Source organism: Sapajus apella, unplaced genomic scaffold (genome assembly GCF_009761245.1).
Source record: "Sapajus apella isolate SASKATOON/1434 unplaced genomic scaffold, GSC_monkey_1.0 scaffold21, whole genome shotgun sequence".
NCBI lineage: Eukaryota > Metazoa > Chordata > Mammalia > Primates > Cebidae > Sapajus > Sapajus apella.
Window position 1 is genome coordinate 14,721,736 of NW_022436961.1, and position 25,588 is coordinate 14,747,323.

The 25,588-nt window shown below is 37.0% G+C and overlaps 1 protein-coding gene across 3 annotated transcripts in view; it reads right to left on the minus strand.

Moving 5' to 3' along the window:
* The window catches only part of ERI1 (exoribonuclease 1), an 80,675-nt gene extending 55,088 nt beyond the window's left edge, over positions 1-25,587 (minus strand). For 2 of the 3 annotated variants that reach the window (XM_032288318.1, XM_032288315.1), the window contains exons 1-6: positions 25,225-25,587; positions 20,253-20,428; positions 16,376-16,586; positions 12,161-12,244; positions 10,151-10,260; positions 8,131-8,245 (exon numbers count right to left, since the gene is read on the minus strand). In XM_032288318.1, coding sequence (XP_032144209.1) covers positions 8,131-8,245; positions 10,151-10,260; positions 12,161-12,244; positions 16,376-16,586; positions 20,253-20,428; positions 25,225-25,332 — 804 coding nt within the window. In that variant the 5' untranslated portion in view covers positions 25,333-25,587. Of the gene's footprint in view, positions 1-8,130; positions 8,246-10,150; positions 10,261-12,160; positions 12,245-16,375; positions 16,587-20,252; positions 20,429-21,126; positions 21,684-25,224 lie in introns of those variants that run through there. The other variant, XM_032288316.1, reaches the window with a different exon arrangement.
* Position 25,588: the final 1 nt, after the last annotated feature.

Sequence of the window (25,588 nt, forward strand, 5' to 3'; positions counted from 1 at the left end):
CACCGCCTCTCTTCAACATAGTATTGGAATATCTAACCAAAACAATTAGGCAAGAAAAATAAAAAAGCATCCAAAAGAAAAGAAGTAACATTACCTCTGTTTGCAGGTGACATGATCTTACATGTAGAAAACCCTAAAGATTCCACCAAAAAGTTATTAAAACTAATAAACCAATACAGCAAAGTTGCACGATACAAAACAACACACAAAAAAATCGACTGTGTTTCTATACAAAATGAACAATCCAAAATGGAAATAGCATCAATAAAATAAAATACTTAGGAATAAACTTAACCAAGGAGCTGAAAGACTTGTATGCTGAAAACTTCAAAATGTTGCTGAAAAACCAAAGGAGGGATGAAAAAATGGAAAGACATCCAATGTTCATGGACTAGAAGACTTCGTATTAAGATATCAATACTATTCAAAGCAATCTACAGATTCAGTGCAACGTGTACATAGCAAAAAAACACAATTTTTTTCAGAAATAGCAAATTCCATCCTAAAATTCATAGAAAATCTTCAGGAGACCCCAAATAACAAAAGAACCTTGAAGAAAACAACAAAGTCAGAGATCTCACACATCTTGATTTCAAAAATGTATTACAAAGCTATAGTAATTCAGAGAGTGGTATTACTATAAAGATAGACATATAAACTAATGAAACAGAATAGAGTCTAGAAATAAACCTTCACAAATATAGTGAATCAACGGGGAAAACAGCAGCCTTTTCAACAAATGGTGCTGGGAAAACTGAATATCCATGTGCAAAAGAATGAAGTTGGACCCTTATCTTATACCATATACCAAAATTAACTCAAAATTGAAGACCTAAACGTAAGACATAAAATTATAAAACTCTTAGAAGTAAACATATGGAAAAAGCTTTATGACAATGGATTGGACAATAATTTCTTGGATGTCACCAAAACACAGGCAACAAAAGAAAAAATAGACTTTATCAACATTAAAAACCTTATTACTAACATTATCAGCAGAGTGAAATGGCAACCTGTGGAACAGAAGATACAATGCAAGCATATATCTGATAAGGAATTAATATCCAGAATAAAGAACTCCTACAACTCAAAACATCAAGGTACCTCAATCAGTAAATGAGCAAAGAATCTGAATAAACATTTCTTCAAACATGATATGCCAATGGCTAATAATCACATGAAAAGGTGTTCAACATCACTAATCATCAGGGAAAAACAAAACCACAATGAGACACCATTTCATAGCCATTAGAATGTTCATAAACACACACACACACACGCATACACACACACCAGAAAATAACAAGCATTGATAGAAATGTGAAGACTGTGGAATCTTGTACATTGCTGGTGGGAATGTAAAATGGTATAGCCACTGTGGGAAACAATGTGGAGATTCCTCAAAAAAAAAATTAAACAAAGAATTAGAATATGATCCAGCAATTCCTATTCTGGTTATATAGTCAAAAGTATAGTATTTGTATACCCATGTTTGTAATAGCACTATTCATAGTAATTGCCAAAATACAAAATATGGAAGTAACTTAAGTGTCCATCAAAGGATCAATGGATAAAAAAAAAAAAAAAAAAAACATGGTACATCGAGAGGCCAAGGCAGTGGAACACTAGGTCAAGAAATCAAGACCATCCTGGTCAACATGGTGAAACCCTATCTCTACTAAAAATACAAAGTAGCTGGGCGTGGTGGCGCGGCCTGTAGCCCCAGCTACTTGGGAGGCTGAGGTAGGAGAATTGCTGGAACCCAGGAGGGCAGAGGTTGCGGTGAGCCAAGATCGCACCATTGCACTCCAGTCTGGGTAACAAGAGCGAAACTGTGTCTCAAAACAAACAAACAAAAAAACATGGTACAGGTTAAATATTCCTTGTCTGATTTGCTTGGGACAAGAAGTGCTTTGAATTTGAATTTTTTTTGGATTTTGAAATATTAAATATTTGTATTACACCAGTTTTGCATCGCTAATCTGAAAATCCAAAAATCCAAAACCTGAAATGCTCCAGTGAGCATTTCCTTTGAGCACAATGTCAGTGTTCAAAAATTTTCAGATTTTGGAGCATTTCAGATATTGAATTTTTGGTTTAGGTATACTTACCCCATAATACATACAATGAATTATTATTCCACCTCAGAAAGATGGAATTCTGGCACATGATGCAACATGGATGAACTCTGAAGATATTATGCTCAGTGAAATATGTCAGTCACAAAAAGTCAAATACTGTATGCTTCCACTTATAAGAGGTATACAGATAACTCAGAGACAGAAAGAAGAATGATGATTGCCAAGGGTTGGCAGGAGGGGAAGTTCAATAGGCACAGAGTTTCAGTTTCAGAATGTAAGAGTTCTGGAGAAGAATGTGGTGATGGCTGTGCAACAATGTGAATGCACTTAATGCCACTGAACTGTTGTGCACTTAAAAATGATTTAGAGCATTTTTAAGTGAGCAAGTGTTATACAGGGTGAACATCCCTAATCCCCAAAACCCAAAATCTGAAATGTCCCGAAATCTGAAACTTTCTGAGCACCAACAAAATGTCACAAGTGGAAGATTCTACAGCTTATGTGATGGGTCACGGTCAAAACACAGGTGCATGACACATAGTTAATTTATGTGTGATTAGGAAAGTGACTGCTTACTGGTAGCATTAGGAATGATGACGCCAAGAAACCAGATTGACCATATCAGTGGCTGAGACAGCCACTGATAGACAATTTTGCTTTCTAATGGTTCAATGTACATAAACTGTTTCATCCACAAAACTGTATGAAACTTACCTTCAGGCTATGTGTATGAGGTATATATGAAATAAAAATGAATTTCGTGTTTAGAATTGGGTCCCATCTCTAAGATACCTCATTATGTATATGAAAATATTCCATAATCTGAAAAACCCCAAAATCTGAAACATTTCTGGTCCCAATAGTTTCCAATTAGGGATACTCAACCTGTATTATGTATATTTTACCACACACAAAAAAGAGATAAAATGAAAAGTCCTAGATAGTGCCAAAAAAAGTATTATTAACTTTATTTAAAGTCCTAGTCACTTCATCATGCTTTTAAAAGCAATGTGAAAACCTGGGGAAAAAAAACAAATTCTTGCTTCCTCTAGCTTAGCAAGAAAAAGTTCTCAACAAGGTATCTGAGTTAAAAGGTGAACAGTAGGAAAACAAATAGGCCAGATTTGCTGAGCAGTTTGAAGAAAGGCTGCAAAATGTAGCCTCCTTATAGACATCTTTCATCACATGAACCAGCTGAACGAGTCCCTATAAGAAGCTGGAGAAAATGTTTGACTTCAAGTGACAAGAATCTTGCATTTCAAAGGTAACCAAGTATGTCTTTGGAAATAATTATGTTACAACAGAAAACCTTAAAATGTTCACCTTTTGCTTGGGCTTGATAGTGAGGAAAGGTATTTTTAAGTCTCAAGTCTAACTGGCTGCAATCTGGAAAAACTATAGGAGAAAATTAAGTATTTTTCCTCCCTTTCAACACCAGAGTATGATTAGGTAAGGGATCCTTTCTCTGAATCTCTGCTCAGCCAGAGACTTTGACTCTAAGAGCTTTATAGGTACAATCTGACTGTATGCCAGAGATGAGACTTAATGCCCTGTCCCTAGAAAAGTTATGGATTTCTACAAAGTGTCCTGTCATTCACTTGAAATCAGTAACATTTCACTGCAGTTTCAACATTCTTCATGTGTAAGCAAGCTTTTTCTTGTTTAACAAGCATGAAGACCAAGGGCAGAAATTGCCTAATTTCAAAACAAAATGAATCTATGTAAGCTTATCTTAAATTCAACCCACAATTGAGTATTTGTAAGGGGGTGGGGAGGAAAAAAGCAAACAGATTTTACAGTAAAGAGGTATATTTCATCATTCCTTTTACCTCAACAACAGCATTTTAATGCATATACACAGACCTACAAAGACTTAAAGAATGCTGGGTGTGGTGGCTCAAACCAATAATTCTAACAATTTGGGAGGCTGATGTGGGCAGATCACTTGAGGTCAGGGGTTCAAAACCAGCCTGGACAACATAGTGAAACCCTGCCTCTACCAAAAACACAAAAAAATTAGCCAGGCATGGTGGCAGGCGCCTATAATCTCAGATACTTGGGAGGCTACGGCAGGAGAATTGCTTGGATCTGGGAGACGGAGGTTGCAGTGAGCTGAGATCGCACCACTGAACTCCAGCCTGTGCAACGGAGCTAGACTCCATCGCAACAACAACAAAAAAAAGTAAAAATAAACACAGCCATATAATTTTCTAAATGCTAAGCCCACATCTGAGCCTGATATATCACACACAAAGAAAGTTTGTTTTCCCCCCCAAAATCTTGTATAAAAAGGTGTCTTAGGCTGTATTTGTACTCATATTTTTTCAGCCTACTTTTAGAAAAACCAAGTCCCATTTTAGCTTAAGCCAACTATTTCACAGAAATGTTTTACAGTTACTTGCCTTTTAAATTTATGAAAGAGATTAATCTCAAGTTTACCCATTTCCACCCTTTGTCCTCAAGAAAAGTTGAATAAAAAGTCATTTTTGGCCAGGTATGGTGGCTCACGCCTATAATCCCAGCACTTAGGGAGGCTGAGGCAGGTGAATCACAAGGTTGCGAGTTTGAGACCACCCTGGCCAATATGGTGAAACTCCATCTCTAATAAAACACAAAAAAATTAACTAGGCATGGTGGTGCATGCCTGTAATCCCAGATACTCAGGAGGCTCAGGCAGGAGAATTGCTTGAACCCAGGAGACGGAGGTAGCAGTCGGCTGAAAATGCGACACTGCACTCCAGCCTGGACGACAGAAAAAAAGTCATTTTTCTTTTAAAGAAAAAATGTTTTTGAACATACAATATAACATACCTTATTAGCATTATATACAGTAGAAATTTGTGATAGAGAGTTTTGTTTAGGTCTTAGATTTAAAAAAAAAAAAAAACAGAAAAGGTAAATAAAGTTTCTTCTACTTATACTACTAACTGCATTACAGTTATTATGAAGAGGGAAAAACCACACACAAAAAACAGTAGGCTAACAAACTGACCAAAATAAACAGGTCCACGAAGAAAAACCACCATTTACTCAAAAACACAAGGGGTATTTCATTGCCTTATAATATCTACAACTTTCTGATTACACTAATTACTGTAAGCTATAGATTTATACAGACCTGAGAGAAAATTACTTTGAGGTTTATTAATTTTTAATAATAAAAATTATTCCATTTGGGAGTCGCAACAAAAAGAACCTAAAGGGGATTGAGCTCCTCAACTGGAATGTGAATTTACATGAAATATAGAAGACACAGACACTTCTGAAACTACACTGCAGGATATAATTACAAAATCCAGACAAGGAGACATACAACAGGACAAATGACTCGGTTTCTTAAAAGAGTAAAATAAATTGCTAGGGAAGAGAAAGAAGAGATTTTTAAAAACCTTTATAAGAAGGTATTTAAAAAAACTTGAGACATTTTAATCAACCACAAATCTGTGAACTTATTCTGATCTGATTCAACACAGAAAAAGTAAAAGAAAATATTTATGACTATTTGGTGAAGGAATTACTGCTAATTTTTAAAGATGTGAAAATGGTATGGTAGCTGTGTTTCTAAGAAAATAACCCTTAGCTTTTGGACATATGTGATGAAATATTTACAGATCAGGTAACATAATGTCTGACTTCTGCCTCACAACAATAAGGAAGAGGAAAGTGGGTGGGGATACACATGAAATAAGACTGGCCATGAGTTTGTAATTGTTGAAACTGGGTCATGAGTACTCATTATACCTGTCTACTTCTATATGTTTGAAATTTTTCATAACATATTTTAAAAATTCACAAAATGAGTTAAAAAAAATATATATCCACAAAAGGCCATGTATGGAGGCTCACGCTTGCAATCCTAGCACTTTGGGAGGCCAAGGTGGGCAGATCACTTGAGGCCAGGAGTTTGAGACCAGCCTGGTCAACATGGCAAAACTCTGTCTCTACAGAAAATACAAAAATCAGCCAGGTGTGGTGGCAGGTACCTGTAGTCCTAGCTACTCGGGAGGCTGAGACAGGAGAACTGCTTGAGCCCAGGAGACAGAGGTTGCACGAGCCAAGGTCATGCTACTGCCTGCCAACCTGGGCAACAGAGTGAGACTCCATCCCAAAGACAAATAAACAAACAAAAACTCCACAAATAAAAAATATTATCAAATATAACCAAAGGACTAGCATCCAAAGTAAAAATCTATAAACCAGTAACAAAACACCAATAATGAAAGAACAGACTACCTAATTTTTTTTGAAACGGTCAGAAATTTAAACAAGGGCTTCACAAAAAGGCAATCCAGATAGCTAATACCTCAATGAGATGGTATCACACACCCATCAGATTTAAAAAAACCATTTAAAATGTCTGGTAATATCAGATGCTGACAAAGACTTAAGGCAACTATAAACTTACACATTGTTGATAAGAGTGCAAACTGGTACAACACCATTGAAAAATTATTTTTGCATTATCTAGTCATGTCAATGATGTACATATCCTATGACCCAGCAACTGCACTCCTAGGTTTATATCCTAGAGAAATGAGTGTACAAAGACACCAGCGGACATGCACAAGAATGCTTATAGCAGTACTCTTCACAGAAGCTCAAACTAAAACAATCCAAATGGCCGGCCAAAGTAGAAGAGATAAATAAGTCTGGTATATTTACAAAATGTAATTACTAGCAACAAAGTGAATGGACTGCAGTGACACACACGATGTGGATGGATTTCAAGCATAATGTTGTGAGAAAAAGAAAATAAATAATATAGCCAGTATAACACTAATTATATCATGCTCAAAGCCAGACAAAACTATATGGTATAAGGATATACATATAAGTATTAACGCTATAAGGAATAAGAAGAAAATGATTACCGTGAAAGGAAGAATTAGGGTTAGCTCCAGGAGGAAGGAAGGGAGTTAAGTGGGTGGAAGTTACAGGGTATTTGCTTTATAACAATCTTCAAAACTCTACTTTTCTGCATGCATACTTCTCAGTTTTAAAAGACTGTTAAAATGGAAGAGACTGTAAGGAAAAGCACCTTTTCTCATGAAACTACTTTAGAACATGCTCTCCAAAATGAAACCATAAAGGGAAAAAGACTACAACACAGGATCTAACACATGATAGAGAATCAAAGGAAATCCCCTAAGATGATTTTAAAAGAAGCCTGAAGAACTAACAGTTCAGATTAGAACAGGATTAAAGGCTCCAGGAAGATAGTCTGCAAGGGAAAAATAGAGGGAAAAAAAAACTTGGCAGACTACCTGAGTGCTTTCAGTCATGAGAAGCAATGTACAGTGTGAATGGAAAGCAAGGGAATAAGTAAACAACCGAAGGAGTAAATTATTACATCTAAGGAAACACTGCAAACACTCTCCATAGTCACAGGAGTATGAACACTGAGCGATCTGACTGAAAGGTAATAGGAAGATGCAGGGAGGGAAGGATAAGCAGGAGTGGGAGCTTAGTTAAGCTCAATCTTCATCTTTCATCGCAGGAATTCAACAGATCACAAACTGAAAAGTCCAGAAGTAGTATAAGCATGAAACTTAAAATATAAAGGTGAATATTTGGAAAAAAACAAACAAACAAACAAACAAAAAAAACAGCTTTACAAAAGTTGAAAGTGTTTGCCTCAGAACAGAAACCAGTTCTGGTGAAGGCTATGGCAGAAGACTGCCATTCATTGTAAGTCTTGCAAAGTCTTGCAATATTTTAAACATTTACACTATACATGCATATTAACTTTGATAAAGTAAAATTAAGATCTAGTGGGGAGCATTTGCTGCACAAACAATCCACATACTGACTACCCCTACAGTTTCAAACTTGTCAGATATATATAGTTAACCTATTTAAATAAAGTTAACAGGTTGAATGAGAAAAAGGCTTATCTAATTTGAACATAACTAATTTGGAATCTGAAAAGTAATAACTAATTATATGGCCTTTTCCAGTGAAAAACACCTTGAAAATTACAACTTAATATACATGCAAAATTTAGCAAATTTATCAAGGGCCATATAATTATTAAATATGGAAATTTTACCTTGTAAAAGTTTCCATATGACTTCCGAATATTGATCCACTTTTTAGCAAAAGAAGGATATTTGATCCTGCTGATTTGGCACTGAATGTTCAAGAATTTACTCATATCCCAAGAACTATAAATTAAAAGAGGAGAAAAAATGGATTAAATAAATGCTATACTATTTTACAAATGAGTATTTTAAATCATTTTTTATTTATATATGTAAACTTTCTCATATTCACACACGACATCAAGTTGAGAAAATTAACCTTGTTTCCTACAAAATATTAACTCAAAATTAAGCTTTAAAAACAAAAAAAAGAAGTCAAATATATTAATTTTTGTTCACTAATTACTATTAGGTTCATCTTGATTCTTATTATGGTTCTGGGCAGGCTCCTATCTTGCTGAATATTAACTGCTAAGCTTACTTTTAATGCCAGACTTATCGTAGTAAGTTCTTTGAGAGTGTGCTTTGAAATAAAACCAAAAACAAAAAATTGAAAGAGACAAAAGTAGCTGATATCGAATGGTTAAAATACAATCTGTTCTGCTACATGTTTCTATAACACTAATCAATTTATTGTAGTTAAGAAGGACAATATTAACTGTGTGATATGGAAACTGTGTTGGTTCATATGTGGTTTTTCTTAGGCAAGGAGAGTCAGATTAATAGCAGTAGAAATTATAACCTTCTGCAAGAAACCAAAAAAGCCCTCAACTCACCTGCTATACAGGTAACAGGATATAATCCTTTGTATTTTCTTATAATACTGTCAACTATACTATAAGAAAATTAAAAACAAGTGTATGTCCCCAGGATACCAGTGCCTCTGTGCAATTTTAATATCCATTGAGGCAACCTCACCTTCCCTTAGTTGCTTGCCTGGGCTGTCCAAATTATTTCTGGAGGCTCCAATGATTGTTTTTTGATAGTGCCCTAGTTACAAAATTACGTAGGTTGTGAATGATCTGTCCCAGAAAACAGGACTTTAACAGAACTGCATATACTATATTGTGGCAGAAACACCTGTATGCTTTAGCAGAACACTGCTCATTAGTGTTTAAAATCAATAACAGATTTCTAAAGAGGTCCATAAACATTTTCCAAACTTAACAATTATGATGTGCTTAAATTCAGTGCTCTTCTCCTATCATATGTGAGGATCTCTAAACCCTCTGTTGGTAACATCTCAAGTATAGAGGATAATCTGTACAGTTTGAAACAGAAGTTGTGTAGGACACTCTTTTCAACCTTAATGGCCTTATGGTATAGAAGATGCCCTGGCACAATGTCTGTAATCTGTGTTTTAATCTTTCTAACATTCCCATTTAACCAGTGCTTTTTGAGCATACACCTTAAGTTCAGCACTAAGGTAAATATTATGGAAGATTATCAGGCATCAAAAGTCCTTACTCTGAAAGAATTTTAAATTTCCTTGCAAAAGTAAGTCTTACATATGTAGATAAAGATTACATATCAGAATATATGGTCAGATGTCAACATGAATGGTACATATCATAGAAGCTGTAAGATCAATGGGGCTGTCAGGGTAAAACACAAAATGGGCTTTGAAAAATGATAAATTGTTGAGAAGAGACTCTCAGTAGAGAGGGAAGCATAAGTAAGTACACAGAGAAAGGACAAACCATGTGAATTCCTGGGCCAGTCTGACTAAAGAGGATTAATGGCAGGTGAATTAGATTAAACAGGTCGGGTGGGATGAGATGAAAGGGACTTCAATGCCAAGTTCAGGAATCTGGACTTTTTTGAGCAAGGAAGTGTCATGATAAAAAGTTTTAGGAAAGTCTTTTAGTGTTACATATTTATCTTTCTGTAGTGTTCTAGTCCTGAATTAGACTGTGACCACTGCTTTCCTCCTCTCTTTCATCCTTAGGTGAAAGGAAATATACTGTCCCCTGTGGAGTGAGACTCTAGGGTCTTTAATAATATTTTTGTGATTATTCTAAAAGTTAAATAAGGGTATCTTTAATCTTTAAAAGGTAGATATAAAAAATAATCTTCCTGAATACTTACCCATCTGTTAAAATTGAATATTTATACTTTGTTCCTAATTCCTTCAATTTCATCCAGTCAATTACTTTTTTTAGTACCTGAGGGAAGGTATCAGCTCTGTCTACCTGATCCTGAGGATATAAAAGTAAAATATATAAAAATCAGGGCTGTAGCTTCACGTAGCCCTACAAAATACCCAGACCTAACTTGGAGGGAAATGAACAGTATGAGAAAGGCTGATGCTTTAGATTCATGATTTCCTTGGCTTAGCTCCACCTAAAGTTTCATTTTTAAGAAATTTGAGAAGTTTTATAACCAAGCACTAGGGACTACTTTCAACTGAAATGTATAATCCTCCCAAAATTAAGATTGAAGATCATCCCCAGTGGTTTTCTTTTTACAGGCCTCAACCTAGTGGCTTGTTGGACTTCTAGAGAGGAAAAAAGAGAAATCTCCTTCTAAGCTGAAAGCCACAGCTACCTGTGTCTTTTCATCTCAGGTCTCACAGTTTTCCACACCATACTACCTACTGCTGCCAGATTGATCTTCCTAAACATAAATCTGGTCCACCCTATCACTCTCATACTTAAATCCTCCAACCACTCTCCACAGCTTTCAGCATAAACATATGCACGAGACTCTTCATGATCTGGATTGCCTCTGCCTATCTGGACCATTTTCTTACTAGCCCATACACATCTGAACCATCCTGAACTACCTGTAGTTCTGCCAGTTCACACCAGAAATGCCCAGCCATTCTTTTTTGCCTACCTACCTTTCATGACTCAGCCTAAGTTCATCAACTTGAGAATGTTTTTCCCAGGACAGTCTTTATTCCCTCTGTCATAAATGGAAGACCTTTTCATAGATGTCCATATAATCCAATAAAACACTGATTTATCAGTCCTAACCATTCTGTGACCACAAGACTGACATACATCTATATACACATAAAGATATATATAAATCTTGGCATATATTATAGTAGGGACTCAAATGCATGTGGAGTGAATGAATGAAGGAACTAAATAAATGAACAAAATGCCTACGACATTAGAATACAATAAAAAATCAGAGACCTAAAAATTCATGAAACAGGCTGGGTGTGGTGGCTTATGCCTGTAATCTCAGCACTTTGGGAGGCCAAGGCGGGCTTGAGGTCAGGAGTTCTTTAAGATCAGCTTGGCCAATAGGGTGAAACCTATCTCTACTAAAACAAAATTAGCCGGGCATGGTGGTGCATGCCTATAGTCTCAGCTACTTGGGAGGGTGAGCTAGGAGAATCATTTGAACCTGGGAGGTAGAGGTTGCAATGAGCCAAGATTGTGCCACTGCATTCCAGCCTGGGCAACAGAGTGAAACTATATCTCAAAAAAAAAAAAAAAAAAAAAAAATTAAAAATAAACGCAACATATAAAGTCAGGTTGTAAACAGATACATTCTAAAACTTATCTCTGGCCACATTTATAATCCCAGCACTTTGGGAGGCCAAGGCAGGCAGATCGCTTGAGGTCAGGAGTTCAAGACCAGTCTGGCCAACATGGCAAAACCTTATCTCTACTAAAAGGACAAAAATTAGCTGGGTGTGGTGGTACGCACCTGTGGTCCCAGCTATTTGGGAGATTGAGGCAAGACAATTGCTTGAGCCCAGGAGGCAGAGATTGCAGTGAGCCGAGATCACGCCACTGCATTCAAGCCTGGGTGACAGAGTGAGACTATCTCAAACAAACAAATAAATAAATCAAACAACCTTATCTCCAAGTTCAGTAATGTAACAATTCATTAATGCTTCATTTTACAAATGAAATCTTTAGATTCATCACTACAATTCCTTAAGAGGAAAGGCTGAGGAAAATGTTATCAGGCGTAAAATTTGCTGTGTTTTTAATTATTACAACATGAAAGATCTTTACCAAGCAAGATATTAATTTAAATTGTTCACAACAATAACAATTTTTTAAAACTATGTTGAAAATAAATCCCTAACTTCATAAACTCTTTCAAACTCTAGAAAGAAGTTGGAATTATAACCTGAGTAATTCCAGTGAGGCTGATGCAGAAATCAGACAGCCGTGTGTTAATCTCTGGTCTTACATACTGCTGAAATGTGTCTTCCTGTAAGGAAAGGACAGCAAGTTAAAGTTAATTTATATGACTTAAGATACACAATACATTATACTGACAAATTCAGTTACACCAGGTTATAATTTTATAGGATCTCATGGCATAAACCCTTCTACAGTTTTTAAGGATAATTCCCCACACCCAAAGCACTCTTAATGTTTAAATTAAAAAATCATTTGGTTCACAACTCAAAATAAAGATAAAGCAAGTGTGTGGAAAGTAAGACTTGAACCTAAAATTTAAATATTTTCCTGAGGAATAAAATATAATTTTGTTCATAATATTTTAAAACTACAAAGCCTATTAATGCAACCTCTACTTCAAGATACTAAGAGTTTTAAAAATAATGAATTCTTTTGGAGAAATGCCAGTCTTCAGTTATAATAAATTAGCTCTATTGTTCTCTCATTTACTCCTGAATAGTCCTTATTTTCATAGAAAAATCCAATTGAACTAAATTCTAAATAGTCAAAATTTAACTGTATAATACAGGTAATTTAAGAGCTGCAGCCAGGCACGGTGGTTCACACCTGTAATCCCAACACTTTGGGGGGGCTGAGGTGGGCGAATCATGAAGTTAGGAGTTCTATACAGCCTAGCCAACATAGTGAAACTCCATCTCTACTAAAAATGCAAACAACTAGACAGGGTATGGTGGTGAGTGCCTGCAATCCCAGCTACTCCAGATTTTAACCTTTTCAAGAAGCTTTCACAATAGTCTTATTTTATGTTTACAACTCTGTAAACTAAGTGAGGCCAGTATAGTTATCAGCCTACAATCTTCAAGTGCTTTTTCCTCTAGTCCAATAATGCCTCCCTAACCAGAACATACTAAGTCACATTTCAGAAATTAAGGACAATTTCAAAGCCTAAAGATTTAAAGGCAGCAACTATTAATCCTAGGAAGTAGATATAGAGAAAATGACAAAAAATATTCTTTATGACAGAAGATTTAAAAATTAAGTAGCATTTATACTTCCTAAGAATAAATTCTTTCTACACACTAATCTATTAAGTATATGAGCTATACTTAAAGAATTGTAAATGACCAACGGTAAAGAACAAAAAAGAACACTCGAGGTCAGGCACAGTGACTAACACCTGTAATCCAGCACTTTGGGAGGCCAAGGCGAGGGGACCACTTAAAGTCAGGAGTTTGAGACCAGCCTGGCCAACACGGTGAAATCTCATCTCTACTAAAAATACAAAAATCAGCCAGGCAAGGTGGCATATGTCTATACTCCCAGCTACTCAGAAGGTCAAGGTGGGATAATCGCTTGAACCCAGGAGGCAGAGGTTGCGGTGAGCTGCAATTGCACCACTACACTCCAGCCTGGGAGACAGAGCGAGACTCCATCTCAAAAAAAAATTGAATTTCAAAAGTTAGATACTCTTTACTTACCAGACATATTGCAGAAAAATTCCACTTAACTGAGTATCACAGATAAATTAAGTCTATATTCTTTTAAGTATCACTATTTTGTTTTATAATTTTAAATGAAATTCTTTCAAAAATATATTGTTTAAGGAAGGACTGAAAAGAAAAACGGATGGAAGGAGAGAAGGAGAAAAAGATCAGCCAGCAACACTTCTGGGTAAGAAAATTGGAGCTGAAGTCCTGGCATGTAATGGGATAAAGCGTGCCCGGCATTTTTGAGAATCAGCAAGCAAGTCAGTATGCCTGCAGAAGAATGAGTTAAGGAAAAGAATAGTAAGACAGGATCAATCAGAGGAAACAACAGGCCAGATCATATAAGGAATATGGGTTGTACTGTGAGTTAAATGAGACGCCATTGCAGGGTTTTGAGCAGAGGAGTGAAATGACCTGACTTACATTTTAAAAGAATTACTCTGGCCACTTTGTTGAGAACTGGTCGTAGGACATGGACAGAAACACAAAGACCAGTTAGATGGAGAATGTAGTAAATCACATAAACGATAGGGGCTCAGACTGAAGTCACAGTAGTTCAGTTAAGTGCCTGGGTTCTGGATCTACTCTGAAGGCAGAGCCAAACAGGAATCATTGATGGCCTGGATATGAGAGAAATAGGAGTCAAGAATGACTCCAAAGTTTTTGAACTGAGCAATTAGAGGGATTCCAACTGGAAAAAGCTTCCATCACCCAAGCTAAAGAAGGCTGAAGATAGAATGGGTTGGGGTAAGTTCAACAGGTTGAGCAATGCAATTAGAGACGTCAAGTAAGCAGTCTGGATTTGGAACAGAGGTACGGGTTGGAATTATGTATCTGAAAGTCACCAGTATAGAGAGAGCTTCTGAAAGCTATGGCACTGGGTGAGATCATCAAGCAAGAGGATGTAGGCAGAGAAGAGGAGCTAGGATTGAGACCTGGGTCATCTGATACAGGGAAGCTGGGAAGGAAAGGAGGAACCAGGAAAGAAAACTGCAAATGGGAAACCCAGTAGTGCTGGAGAAAAATCAAGCAGAAGAAGTGAGACCTGAAGAAAATGTTCCAAGGAAAGAGTATTAGAGCAGTGCAGTGTTTTTTTATTTTTTAAGTGAGAATGGCCAGGTGTGGTGGCTCAGGCCTGTAATCCTAGCGCTTGAGGAAGTCAAGGCAGGTGGATTGCCTGAGCTCAGGAGTTCAAAATCAGGCTGGACAACATGGTGAAACCCTGTCTCTACCAAAATACAAAAAATTAGCTGGGCATGGTGACACATGCCTGTAGTCCCAGCTACTCAGGAGGCTGAAGCATGAGAGTTGCTGGAACCTGGGAGGCGGAGGTTGTAGTGAGCTGGGTTTGTACCACTGCACTAGAGCCTAAGTGTAAGATTCTATCTTAAAAAAAAAAAAAAAAAGTCAGAATGGTCAATTTTGCCAGGATTTAGGGTAGAAGTCAAAGATGATGTTGATGAATGATTTTAGTGGAATGATGGGATTGAATACATAGCTTAAACTGAATTGAATTTAAACCCACAGTGGTATGAATTTAAGAGAGAATGGGAGAAAAGGAAAGACAAAAACATAAAAATTATAAGTACATATAACTTATGTGAAGAATCTTCCCAAAAAGAGGAACAAAGAAATGGGGTAGCTGGCAGTGCAGTAGGATGAAGTGAAGTTTTTTTTATGGTGTGAAAATAATGTTTGTGTGTAGTGGCAGCAATATAGCAGAAAGTAATAAATCATAATGTCCAAATCAGGGGGAATTGCTAGAGTAATGTCCCTCAGTAAGAGAGAAGACGTAAAATCTAGTGATGCAAAATTATCTGACTTCATAACTGTCATTTTTCCTTCTAATTTACTAACCATCAATCTGCTTTGGATGAGAAAATTATAGAAATAGACTAATTAAGACTGTAACTAAAAGAGATTGTGAACAGCATGAAGAATAACCTATGCATGTTAACTCACGGCCTTTTTATACTAACTCCCAAGTGGGCTGGTGGCAACTGAGGATATCACAGAAGTGACTTTTGGAGAGATGAGATGTTAGGATATTCTTGCTCAGATTTTGTAAGGCAAACAGTATTATTTTAGGGAATTCCTATGACTTCCTGAACAAACAATGCACTGACAAGTATCTAAAGCATACATATTATTTGGCTTAGAAACCAGGGTTATATAAGTCATTTCCCCCATAACCTCTCCACCAGAGAGAGATTCAAAAGTCATTTTTGTAAATTATCATTCTTAGAGATCACACTAGCCCACAGCAGTGGTTATCAAGCCTAACTGCATATTAAAACCAACAGAGAAGCTTAAAAAAAAAAAAAAAAAAAAAAAAAAAATGCTGATGTCAGGGACCCTATCATAGAACTAGCTAAATTAGAATCTCTGGGACTAGGGCCAGGCATCAGTATCATTAGTATGTTTTTTTATTTTTTTACTTACCAGGAGATTCTGATGTCCACACCCAGATGTTCTAAGCAAACGGAAAAAAAAATTTTAACTTTAGCTACTGCAAAAAGCAAGCAGTAGTCTCTAAAATTGCTTTATTATAGCTTTTCTATTAATCAAGCTGTATAAAGTTCACAGCAAAGAAAAAAGCTTACTTTAGAAGTCTAATTCTAGGTAAACAGCAAATGAGGTCTTCCACATTACCAGTAAACACCAGAATAGTTGCTGCTAGAAATACAATTAAAATATAAACATTCACTTACTATTTCTAAAGTATGCGTATTCAGTAAAACAACCGGAAATTCAATTATTTCATGTACAAACTCAGGTGGGTTTCCTTCTTCACAAGTGGCTTCAAAGTCAATAATACAAATGTAGTCATAGTAACTGTCAGCACAACTGCTCTCTTTCAACATCAGCTTCTGCTTCTTATAATAGTTTTTCAGTCTCTTCTTTAGTACATCCTTTACTCCTCTAAGTACAAGAAGAGTATTTACACTTAGGTAAATTTTATAGTCAAGAATCAAAACTCTTACCTGCACTGGGTTGAAACTGACAATCACTGCATAATTTAGCAAATACTAGCTAAAATCAGTGTAAGAAAAGCAAGACTCAAAGCTAAGTTAGCAAAGAACTAATTAAAATAACATGTTTATTATAACATTAACACTTTCCTTCGCAGTTAGTTTTTCATTTTAGTAGCATATAACAGCATTTTCTCCAACATATACTGGTATTTCAAACCATAAACATTGTCAGCATATACCACCAACACAGTCACATTGCCTTATATACTAAGATAACATATATGATACATTGAAATTAATATTAAATTATTCTACTGGCCAAATATAAACTTAAGAATATGAAAACTCATGTTGAAGAGATCATGTTATCTCTTTCCTTTCTTTTGACTTTTGTAGGTTAGTCAACTCAAAAGATTCATATGAATATGAAAGTGTTATGAGCCTAGCATATAAAGGTGAATGTCTGTTGGCTACTTAACTAGGACAACTAAATTAGAATACGCTTTAAGTAAACTATGTCCAGAGGAACATCATCATACTAGTAGGTTCTTAACTACAAGTAAGTTTCTAAATTTATCATGGGTAGAATATGATTTAGGGGATTTTAATACTACAGGTAGCTTTAAAATTTCACAGGCCAGGCACGTTGGCTCACTTTGGGAGACTGAGGCAGACAGATCACAAGGTCAGGAGTTCAAAAATTAGCCAGGCGTGGTGGCAGGCACCTCTAGTCCCAGCTGCTCAGGAGGATGAGGCAGGAGAATGGCTTGAACCCTGGAGGCGGAGGTTGCAGTGAGCCGAGACTGGGCCATTGCACTCCAGCCTCAGCAACAGAGTGAGACTCTGTCTCAAAGAAAAACACACACACACGCGCACACACACACACACACACACTCTCTCTCTCTCTCAACAAATGGAGTAATGGGGAGGAGAGAACAGCCCTCCTAATAGATAACAATGGTTGAACAGGTGATCTCATTCTTCAAACAGTATTTTTCCAAAAAATTAAGTCATAACCAGTGTTCAGACTTCTGTGTTATGTAAATGAATCCTATATGGCCTGCAATATGAAGTGGAAGTAAAAATAAGAGAATCTAAATTATAATTAATGTGTAGGGCTAAGTATCGTACTTTGGTCATATTAACAATTAATGGCTATTTTAAAAACTTTTTAAGTATTTTATTTTCCTTTCTAAACTACAATTAAGCATTGAAAAAAAAATCCTACCCATGAAAATATTAATAATCAACCAGTTAGCTATTTTAAGTCAAAATGTCTTAATGTTGTTTCTTTGCTTCAAGTTTTCCAAATTATCAAAACCTAGGGAGAAAGCTGCTTAACCCCTTTCATATAAAGGCACTGCGAATGACCTCTGTGTCATGTGACATCTTTGGATTACTTTAATTTTTGTTGTTGTTGTTGTTGTTGGCAGGGAGGTGTAGTGGTGGTGGGGTAACTACATTTACCGGAGTTGTCTGCAAAGCTAATGGCAGGACAAACGTAACTAGTTGCTCTGGATAGAACCTGTTATCTTTAACATCTCCTTTGCTCTACCAAATATGCAGCGTGTTTGCCAATTCCAACTCAGAAAAATATCCAGAATCTGGTTCTCCTTAATTCTTTCTGCTATGGCTTCCATAAGCTTCGTGGACTATGGCAAATGCCTCCACTACCAAAACCCTTCAATTCGTTCTTTACCTTACTTGAGAACTGAGCACGAATGCCAACTTCCTGCTTTAATATCTTTGGTGGCACCATTCTGCTTACAAGGTAAGATGCAGAGTTCCTTCACAACTTGGCTACAATCTATCATTTCAGTATCATTCTGAAATGTTCCTGAGATACATTGTGTAATGAAGACAAAATATGCTAATAAAGTCATGGTCTCCGCAGGCCAGATGGCTCACATTCATAATCTTTACACTTTGGGAGGTGAGTGGATTACTTGAGCTGGAGTTTGAGACCGGTCTGGGCAACATGCAGAAACGCTATCTCCACCAAAAATATGAAAATTAGTCAGGCGTGGTGGTGAATGCCTGTAATCCCAGCTACTCAGGAGGCTGAGGCAGACAAATCGCTTGAACCCAGAAGTCAGAGGTTGCAGTGAGCTAAGAACACACCACTGCACTCCAGCCTGGGGGCAGAGCAAGACTCTGTCTCAAAAAAAATAAAAAAAATTTAAAAGTCATGTTTTCAGTATGTGTAGTACACTTTGATGTCCTATAACTTTAGTTGCACAATAGCTGAAGAGAAGGGAAGATCATGTTGCAGAAACCATACAACTTACAAAAGTTTCTGTGTTTTTGTCTGAAATACCCTCCTTCCCTTTTCTGTCTGGCACATTTCAAATGCCATCTTTCTGAATTCCTGAGAAATACTCTCCTCTGTATTCTCATGCTGTACCGGGCCAGACCTGCAATATAGCTTTGGCCACTCCATATTGTGATGATTTCTGTATGTTTTCCCAAAAGACTGAGATTGCCAAAGTGGGGAACATATCTGTAGTTACCTTTATAACTTCAATGCCTAGTGCAGTACTTAGAATTCAGTACAGGCTTGTTGAATAAATGCATCAACATACATCTAGATCTCCAGCTCCCATGCAAGCCAGGAGTAAGCAACTAAACTTCACACCTGGGAAGGACAAAAATTTTGCTCAGAAAATCTTCTGCAGGTTTCAAGTTGTACCTTCATAACGGAAAAAATTGGGGAAATGGGAGTCAAAAATTTCTTCATAAATTATGATGTAGACAATCTAGAAAAAACAGCATTTGTGCTCTTTTGAAAAGTAGTGAAGCTCTATTTTAAAATAGACAAAGAATACTAATTATAAGAGAATTATGATTCAGGGATGTCTTGAAACAGTAAGAGTTACCACCTATTTCATACAGGCCATTTTTTTCTTGATGCCTGGCAGTTCTACTGTTTATAAAAAAAAATCTATGCACTTTTCTGGACTCCAAAAGCCATTCCTGTCCCATGGCCCAAATCAATGTAAAGTGATCTATTTTGCAAAAAAATTACTAAAAACTTAGGTATGTGTATATCTCATTGAAGTACACAGTTACTAAGTTTTCTCATTCAATATACAGTTAAACATAATGCACGCCATCATTGTAATTATTTTTTAGAAACTAAAACAAAACAAAAAAATATTCCTGGTAAGTGAACGATGTTTTTAAATTACTGTACCTGGTTTCAAACAAACTTTCTTTATAAAAAAAAAAAAAAAAAAAAAAAAAAAAAAAAAAAAAAAACAAAAGGGGCAAAAAAAAAAAAAAAAAAGAAAGAAAAACAATCTCACCAATATAACTATCCATCATGTAAATGAGCAACTGAAAAAATGAAAAACACACTTGTCATGAGATAGATACTCCTATACATTGCCAGTAGATCATTAAAACATTCACAGACTTTGATTCAGCAGTCGTATCATCTACAAGACGGACAGAAATAATCAGAGTTGCACATAAAAAACATAAATTACAGTTTTTTGAATTGTTAATAGGATCATGTCGTTGTGGTAGGATTACAGATGATTTTTAATATTTCAATGTTTTCAAGACTTTCTAAAATGAGTATGTACTACTTTTATAAGTTATTTTTAATTACCTGGTTTCAAGCTTGAATTCTGAAAGCTTAGCTCTGAGTTCTTCCTTACTCATTCTATTAATACAACCATTGGTAATGGCAATCTCTTTGTAAACTGGGTCACTGAAGTCACTCGCACTGGAGGTAATGAACTTGGATCCTTTTGTTTCTTGGCCATCAAATCTACACTGATTTTTCTATTAAAAAAAAAAAAAAGATATAGTTTATAAATAGTACAAACACCACAGACTTAAAGAATCAAACTTCTGAAGCCTCTTCATGCCACATGTTCCATGAAAAGTGCTCTCTGCAGTTCATGGAGGGAGGAAAAGATAGGAAGGAAGAAGTGTCTCCAGTACAATTTACCCTGCTCTATTCTGAGTCACAAGGTTTTCAAAGGAAACAAAGCTAAGTGAAAAGAGGACTGGTGTTGGGAGTCAACACCACCTCAATAGAGAGCCCCAGCTGACCATTTACTATAAATAGCAGCATGACCTTGGGTAGTTACGTACTGGCTTCTGATCTTCAATTTCCTTATCTGTAAAATGGTATTTGGTAATCGTAAATAGTGGTTGGGCAGAATTATTACAAAGATTAAATGAGATTATGTGTATTGGGCTCCTACACCCACAGTAGCTATTAATGGTAACTATTAATATCACAAGCTATACAACAAAGCCTTCACAAACAATATTCTAGTATTTACAAATGAACCTATTTGTAAATGAACCTTTATGTTATACATGTATAATGAATTCCTGAGAATTTTTAAACCTGACTTCATTTCATAATGTTAACATTGCCCAACATAAAAACAAGATGAACTGCAAATCTAATTCAAAGCTTCCTAGTACTTCAAAGCAAAGAAGGAAATGCATTTCATTTCGAAACTCACATTTTCCAAAAGTTATACTTATGTCAGCTATCCAGAAGAACTACAGAATCATAAATCTTTTCTCTTTTCGTAAATAAAAATCCGTTAAGAAAAAACATGACTCGATTCTATTTTCTCCACAGGTAGTCTCAAATTACTATTACGTTAAGTTCCAAAGACGCATTTATAAGTTAATTATTTTCCACATGCAATATCATAAATATTAACTATGTTCCAGAATTTTCAAAAATACTTGGTACTTACTATTAATCCCTATTAAAGCTTGTTACCTTAGTTAAAATTTACCACATTGTCCTCATGTAAACCTTAATTAAAGATCAAGGAAGGATAATCACAGAGAGGCCATAGTCCCTGACTTAGAACTAACTGATCCTGATGGTTCAGGAACTATTTCTTACTCTAAGCTCTCAATTTAATGCAATACACATTTACTGGAAAGGTTATGGTAGGTAAGGTGCCAGAGTACTCAAGAGTCACTCTCACCCATCTCCTTTTAGGAAGAGGTAAGCAGTTCCAATGTGTGAACTGTCCATAAATTAAAGAATAGCCACACTAAGGTTTCTTGTTAACAATGTTAAGAAAAAAAAAAAAAAAAACTAATAATTCGCTTTCAAAAATATATTACATTTACAGTAGATATCTCTCTACTTGATCACAATTTAATAAAAAATTATCTTTTGACTTTAAATTTACATTGAATTTTAAACTTCATCTTTAGGTTAAGATTTAGGTCAACATTAAGTAACAGTTCGTCTACCAAAACAGATGTCTTAATTAATTTAAGTAGATTTTCTCTTTGGGTAAATCCTCTTTCTGATTCACTTGTTAATTCTCATCCAAAACTGTAGCTACAAAAATTATTCCCAAGTAACACTTAGGCCTCGTCTATAGATGCTATAAATTACGACTTATATAAAGAAAAATTTGCTTCCTTTCCAAGGTCCAGTTCTAGATCTCTTCCCTTCTAGGGAACTTCTAGGGACAGCCAAGGTCCAAACCTCAGAAATCAGTGTCTCCTCCCAAATTTCACATCTACACTAATGGTTCACAAAGAAGGATGCTCACATCAATCCACTACGGAGTAGAAAGAAAATACTAAAAGCGGTACTTGTGTTGTTAATCTGCAGAAACACAAAATTAGTTTACGAAATACATACTTATATATGCATCAGCATCCACACCAGTATCTACGTCCATCTATCACGTGTCACATACAGTATTGACCATATATTGAAAAAAGTGACAGATTCCACAATATGGAGAGAAACATTCACCTTCGCAGAACCGTAATATTTTGCAATATTCACATGTCCAATTAAGTGGATGTATGGTTTATATTATCTCAAGAGAATCTTTTACATTACGGGATATGTCAATGAAAATCTTCTATACCAACAGAGGTTTATTACCTTGTGACAAAGTACTTATAAACTGTTGTTGAACTTAAAGATGAATTACATATATTCTTTTACAAAGACAGGTATTCTAAAATTGCTGTCCTCTTCTTATTGGGAGGGGGACTGGAGCTTGATTTTTAGCATTTTTTTAAAATGAATACAAACTGTTGTTGCAAGATAAAATACATTTTAACAGTAGCTAGAAGGTAACTGCTTGTCAAAAGAAACTTTTTCTGTATAAAGAACATTTTGAAAACAGGTGTTTTGGAGATGCGTCTACTATTTAGTTGCCAAAAGTCTAGGCACTACCTATTAAAAAAAGAAAAGGAAAACCCCTGCCTCTGCACACTGAAGAAAAAACTTAGAATTTTTCTTGATTGAGGTTCTTCCAAAAAGAGTTCTGATGAAATTTGAAACTACTCATTCAAAATATAAATATGCAATAGCTTCTATTAGCTTAGAAAAACAACTAGCATTAGAGATGATGAAAATTTACCACCTGAATTCAACAAAAAACTTTGCTTGACACTGAAAAAAACTGTATCATGGCAAGGCGTTGTGGCTCATGCCTGTAATCCCAGCACTTTGGGAGATTGAGGCAGGCAGATGACCTGAGGTCAGGAGTTCAAGACAAGCCTGGCCGACCTAAATACAAAAACACAAAAACAAGCGGGTCGTGGTGGTGGATTCCTGTAATCCCAGCTACTAGGGAGGCTGAGGCAGGAAAATAGCTTGAACCTGGGAGGCGGAGTTTGCAGTAAGCCAAGACCATACCATTGCACTCCAACCCGGGCAATAAGAACAAAACTCAGTCTCAAAAAACAAAACCAACCAACCAACCAAACAAAAAACCTGTATCAATACTATTATTTCCTTGAGACAAGGTCTCACTCTGTCACCTAGGTTGGAGTGCAGTGACATGACCACAGCTCACTGCAGCCTCCACCCACGGGCTCTGGTGATCCTCCCCACTCAACCTCCCTAGTAACTGGGACTATGGGCAAGTGCAACCACACCTGGCTACTTTTTACAAAAAAAGAATTTATTAGCCAGGCGTGGTGGCTCATGCCTATAATCCCAGAACTTTTGGAGGATGAGGCAGGTGTGTCAGGAGATCAGGACCATCCTGGTCAAAATGGTAAAGCCCTGTCTCTACTAAAAACACAAAAATTACCTGGGTGTGGTGGTGTGTGCCTGTAATCCTAGCTATTTGGGAGGCTGAGGCAGGAGAATCGCTTGAACCCAGGAAGCGGAGGTGGCAGTGAGCTGAGATCGCACCACTGCACTCCAGCCTGAAGACAGAGTGAGACTCCGTCTCACAATTTAAAAAAAAAAAAAAAAAAAAATCATTATTAAGAGCATGCAACAGTAAGTTTTTAACAATTACTACCGTCACTAAAGCCAATTTGGAACAGAGACCCAGGCCTTAAGTAGCTGTAAAAGTGTCAAGACTTTGAAATACAAAGAAGCATATTCAAATACACTTCTTTTATTAAAAGTAAACCTTGAAATTTATTTTAAAAACCACTCACACGATAAGATTGACACAATGTATCTCCGGTTGAAGCGGGAGGCAGGTGCAAGAGTGGTCTTTTTAAGAGAGGGCTGTGTAAGTACTCTTCGAAAGTTAACAATTATAGAAGGAGAAAGACAATTGCAAATATCTGAAGGAAGTACAAGCACGGCAAAAGGAACATAGAGACCCTTAACGAGAAAGACCTTCCTTCCAATGTAAAAGAACACGAGGAAGCAAGGGGCACTGAGAGCAAAAGCGAAAAACTGTGTGAGCTGCAATTAGCAACTGAGGCAGGCACCAGACCCTGCAGAGCAGCAAATAGAAGTTACTAAGGAGGGGAGTAAGCCAAACTCATGTTATTAAAAAGGTCATTCTCGCTGCCATATGGAAATTGATCGTGGACGTAAGGAACAAGAACTAAGGCACCTGCTGCAAATACCCACTTTATGAAGTGCTCAACATGTTTATTATTAGGAAAAAATCAATTTTAGTATTCAATCACTTACAATCCGCGGTGCTAGTCAACAATTACATTCGTTAAATAAGATGATAATAAGTTTCAAGACTGTTCTACAACTGCCACTGTAACTAGGTTCAACCAATGAGACGTCAAAATCATTCAATCAATCGTATACTATGTTTATATGAGAAAGCAGTAAATAAGCAAAAGAAGCAGAGACGATGCTCCACCTAAAAGATATAGAGAGAGCAATGAGGGAGGCTGGTGGGCGTTTAATTAAAAAAAGAAAGTTATGAAGTGACATACCTGGAGTACGTGGTGCGATTTAAAAATATAAAGCCTTGCAAATTACTCATAAGGGCTAGATGGAGTGACAACAGCAACCGTGAACATAGAATGTTTAGAGCAGAAATCCCACTTAGAACCTATTAACCCAGTGTTGACAGGACTCCTGATCTTGACGATTTCCTCCCACCCAGAAAGTGATTCGGCCCTGAGGGGGCTTCAAGACAACCATCCCAATCATGGAGGCAGGTGGTCCTGATCTCCTGACACACCTGCCTCGTCCTCCAAAAGGCTCGGGAGCTGGGCACGGGGGAAGCAGCTGGGCTTCAAGGGCGCGCAGCTGCACCTTCTGCGGGACACCGGGGAAGAAAGCGGTGCTGAAGGCGCTTGGAGTTCCCGGGCAGCGGGCGCCGACAACCGGGCCCGGGCCGCCTGCTCACCTCAGGACTGGGATGCGGCGACTCCTCCCCGCCCTCCAGCCGTGGCGATTCCTGCAGCGCGGGAGCCACGGCCTCGCCGCCAGCCTCTTTGCTCTGTGGATCCTCCATGCCTGCTGTCACGTCAGAAGAGAGCTGCTGAGGCAGGACCGTCGCTCACTCTCACCCGGTCAAGCCTGAAACCTTAGCCTTTCTCAGTTGAAAAATTACCGGGCTCGCGTTCCCGCGGCGGCGGCCACACAAACTCCGGCGGCCACCTCCTACTTCCGGGAGCGTGTGGCGTCCACACGCCGAGCAGGCGCAGTGAACGCGCGCGCGCGGAACGCCAGCGCCGCAGCCCACAGTGGGAGGGAGGAAGAGCCGGAGG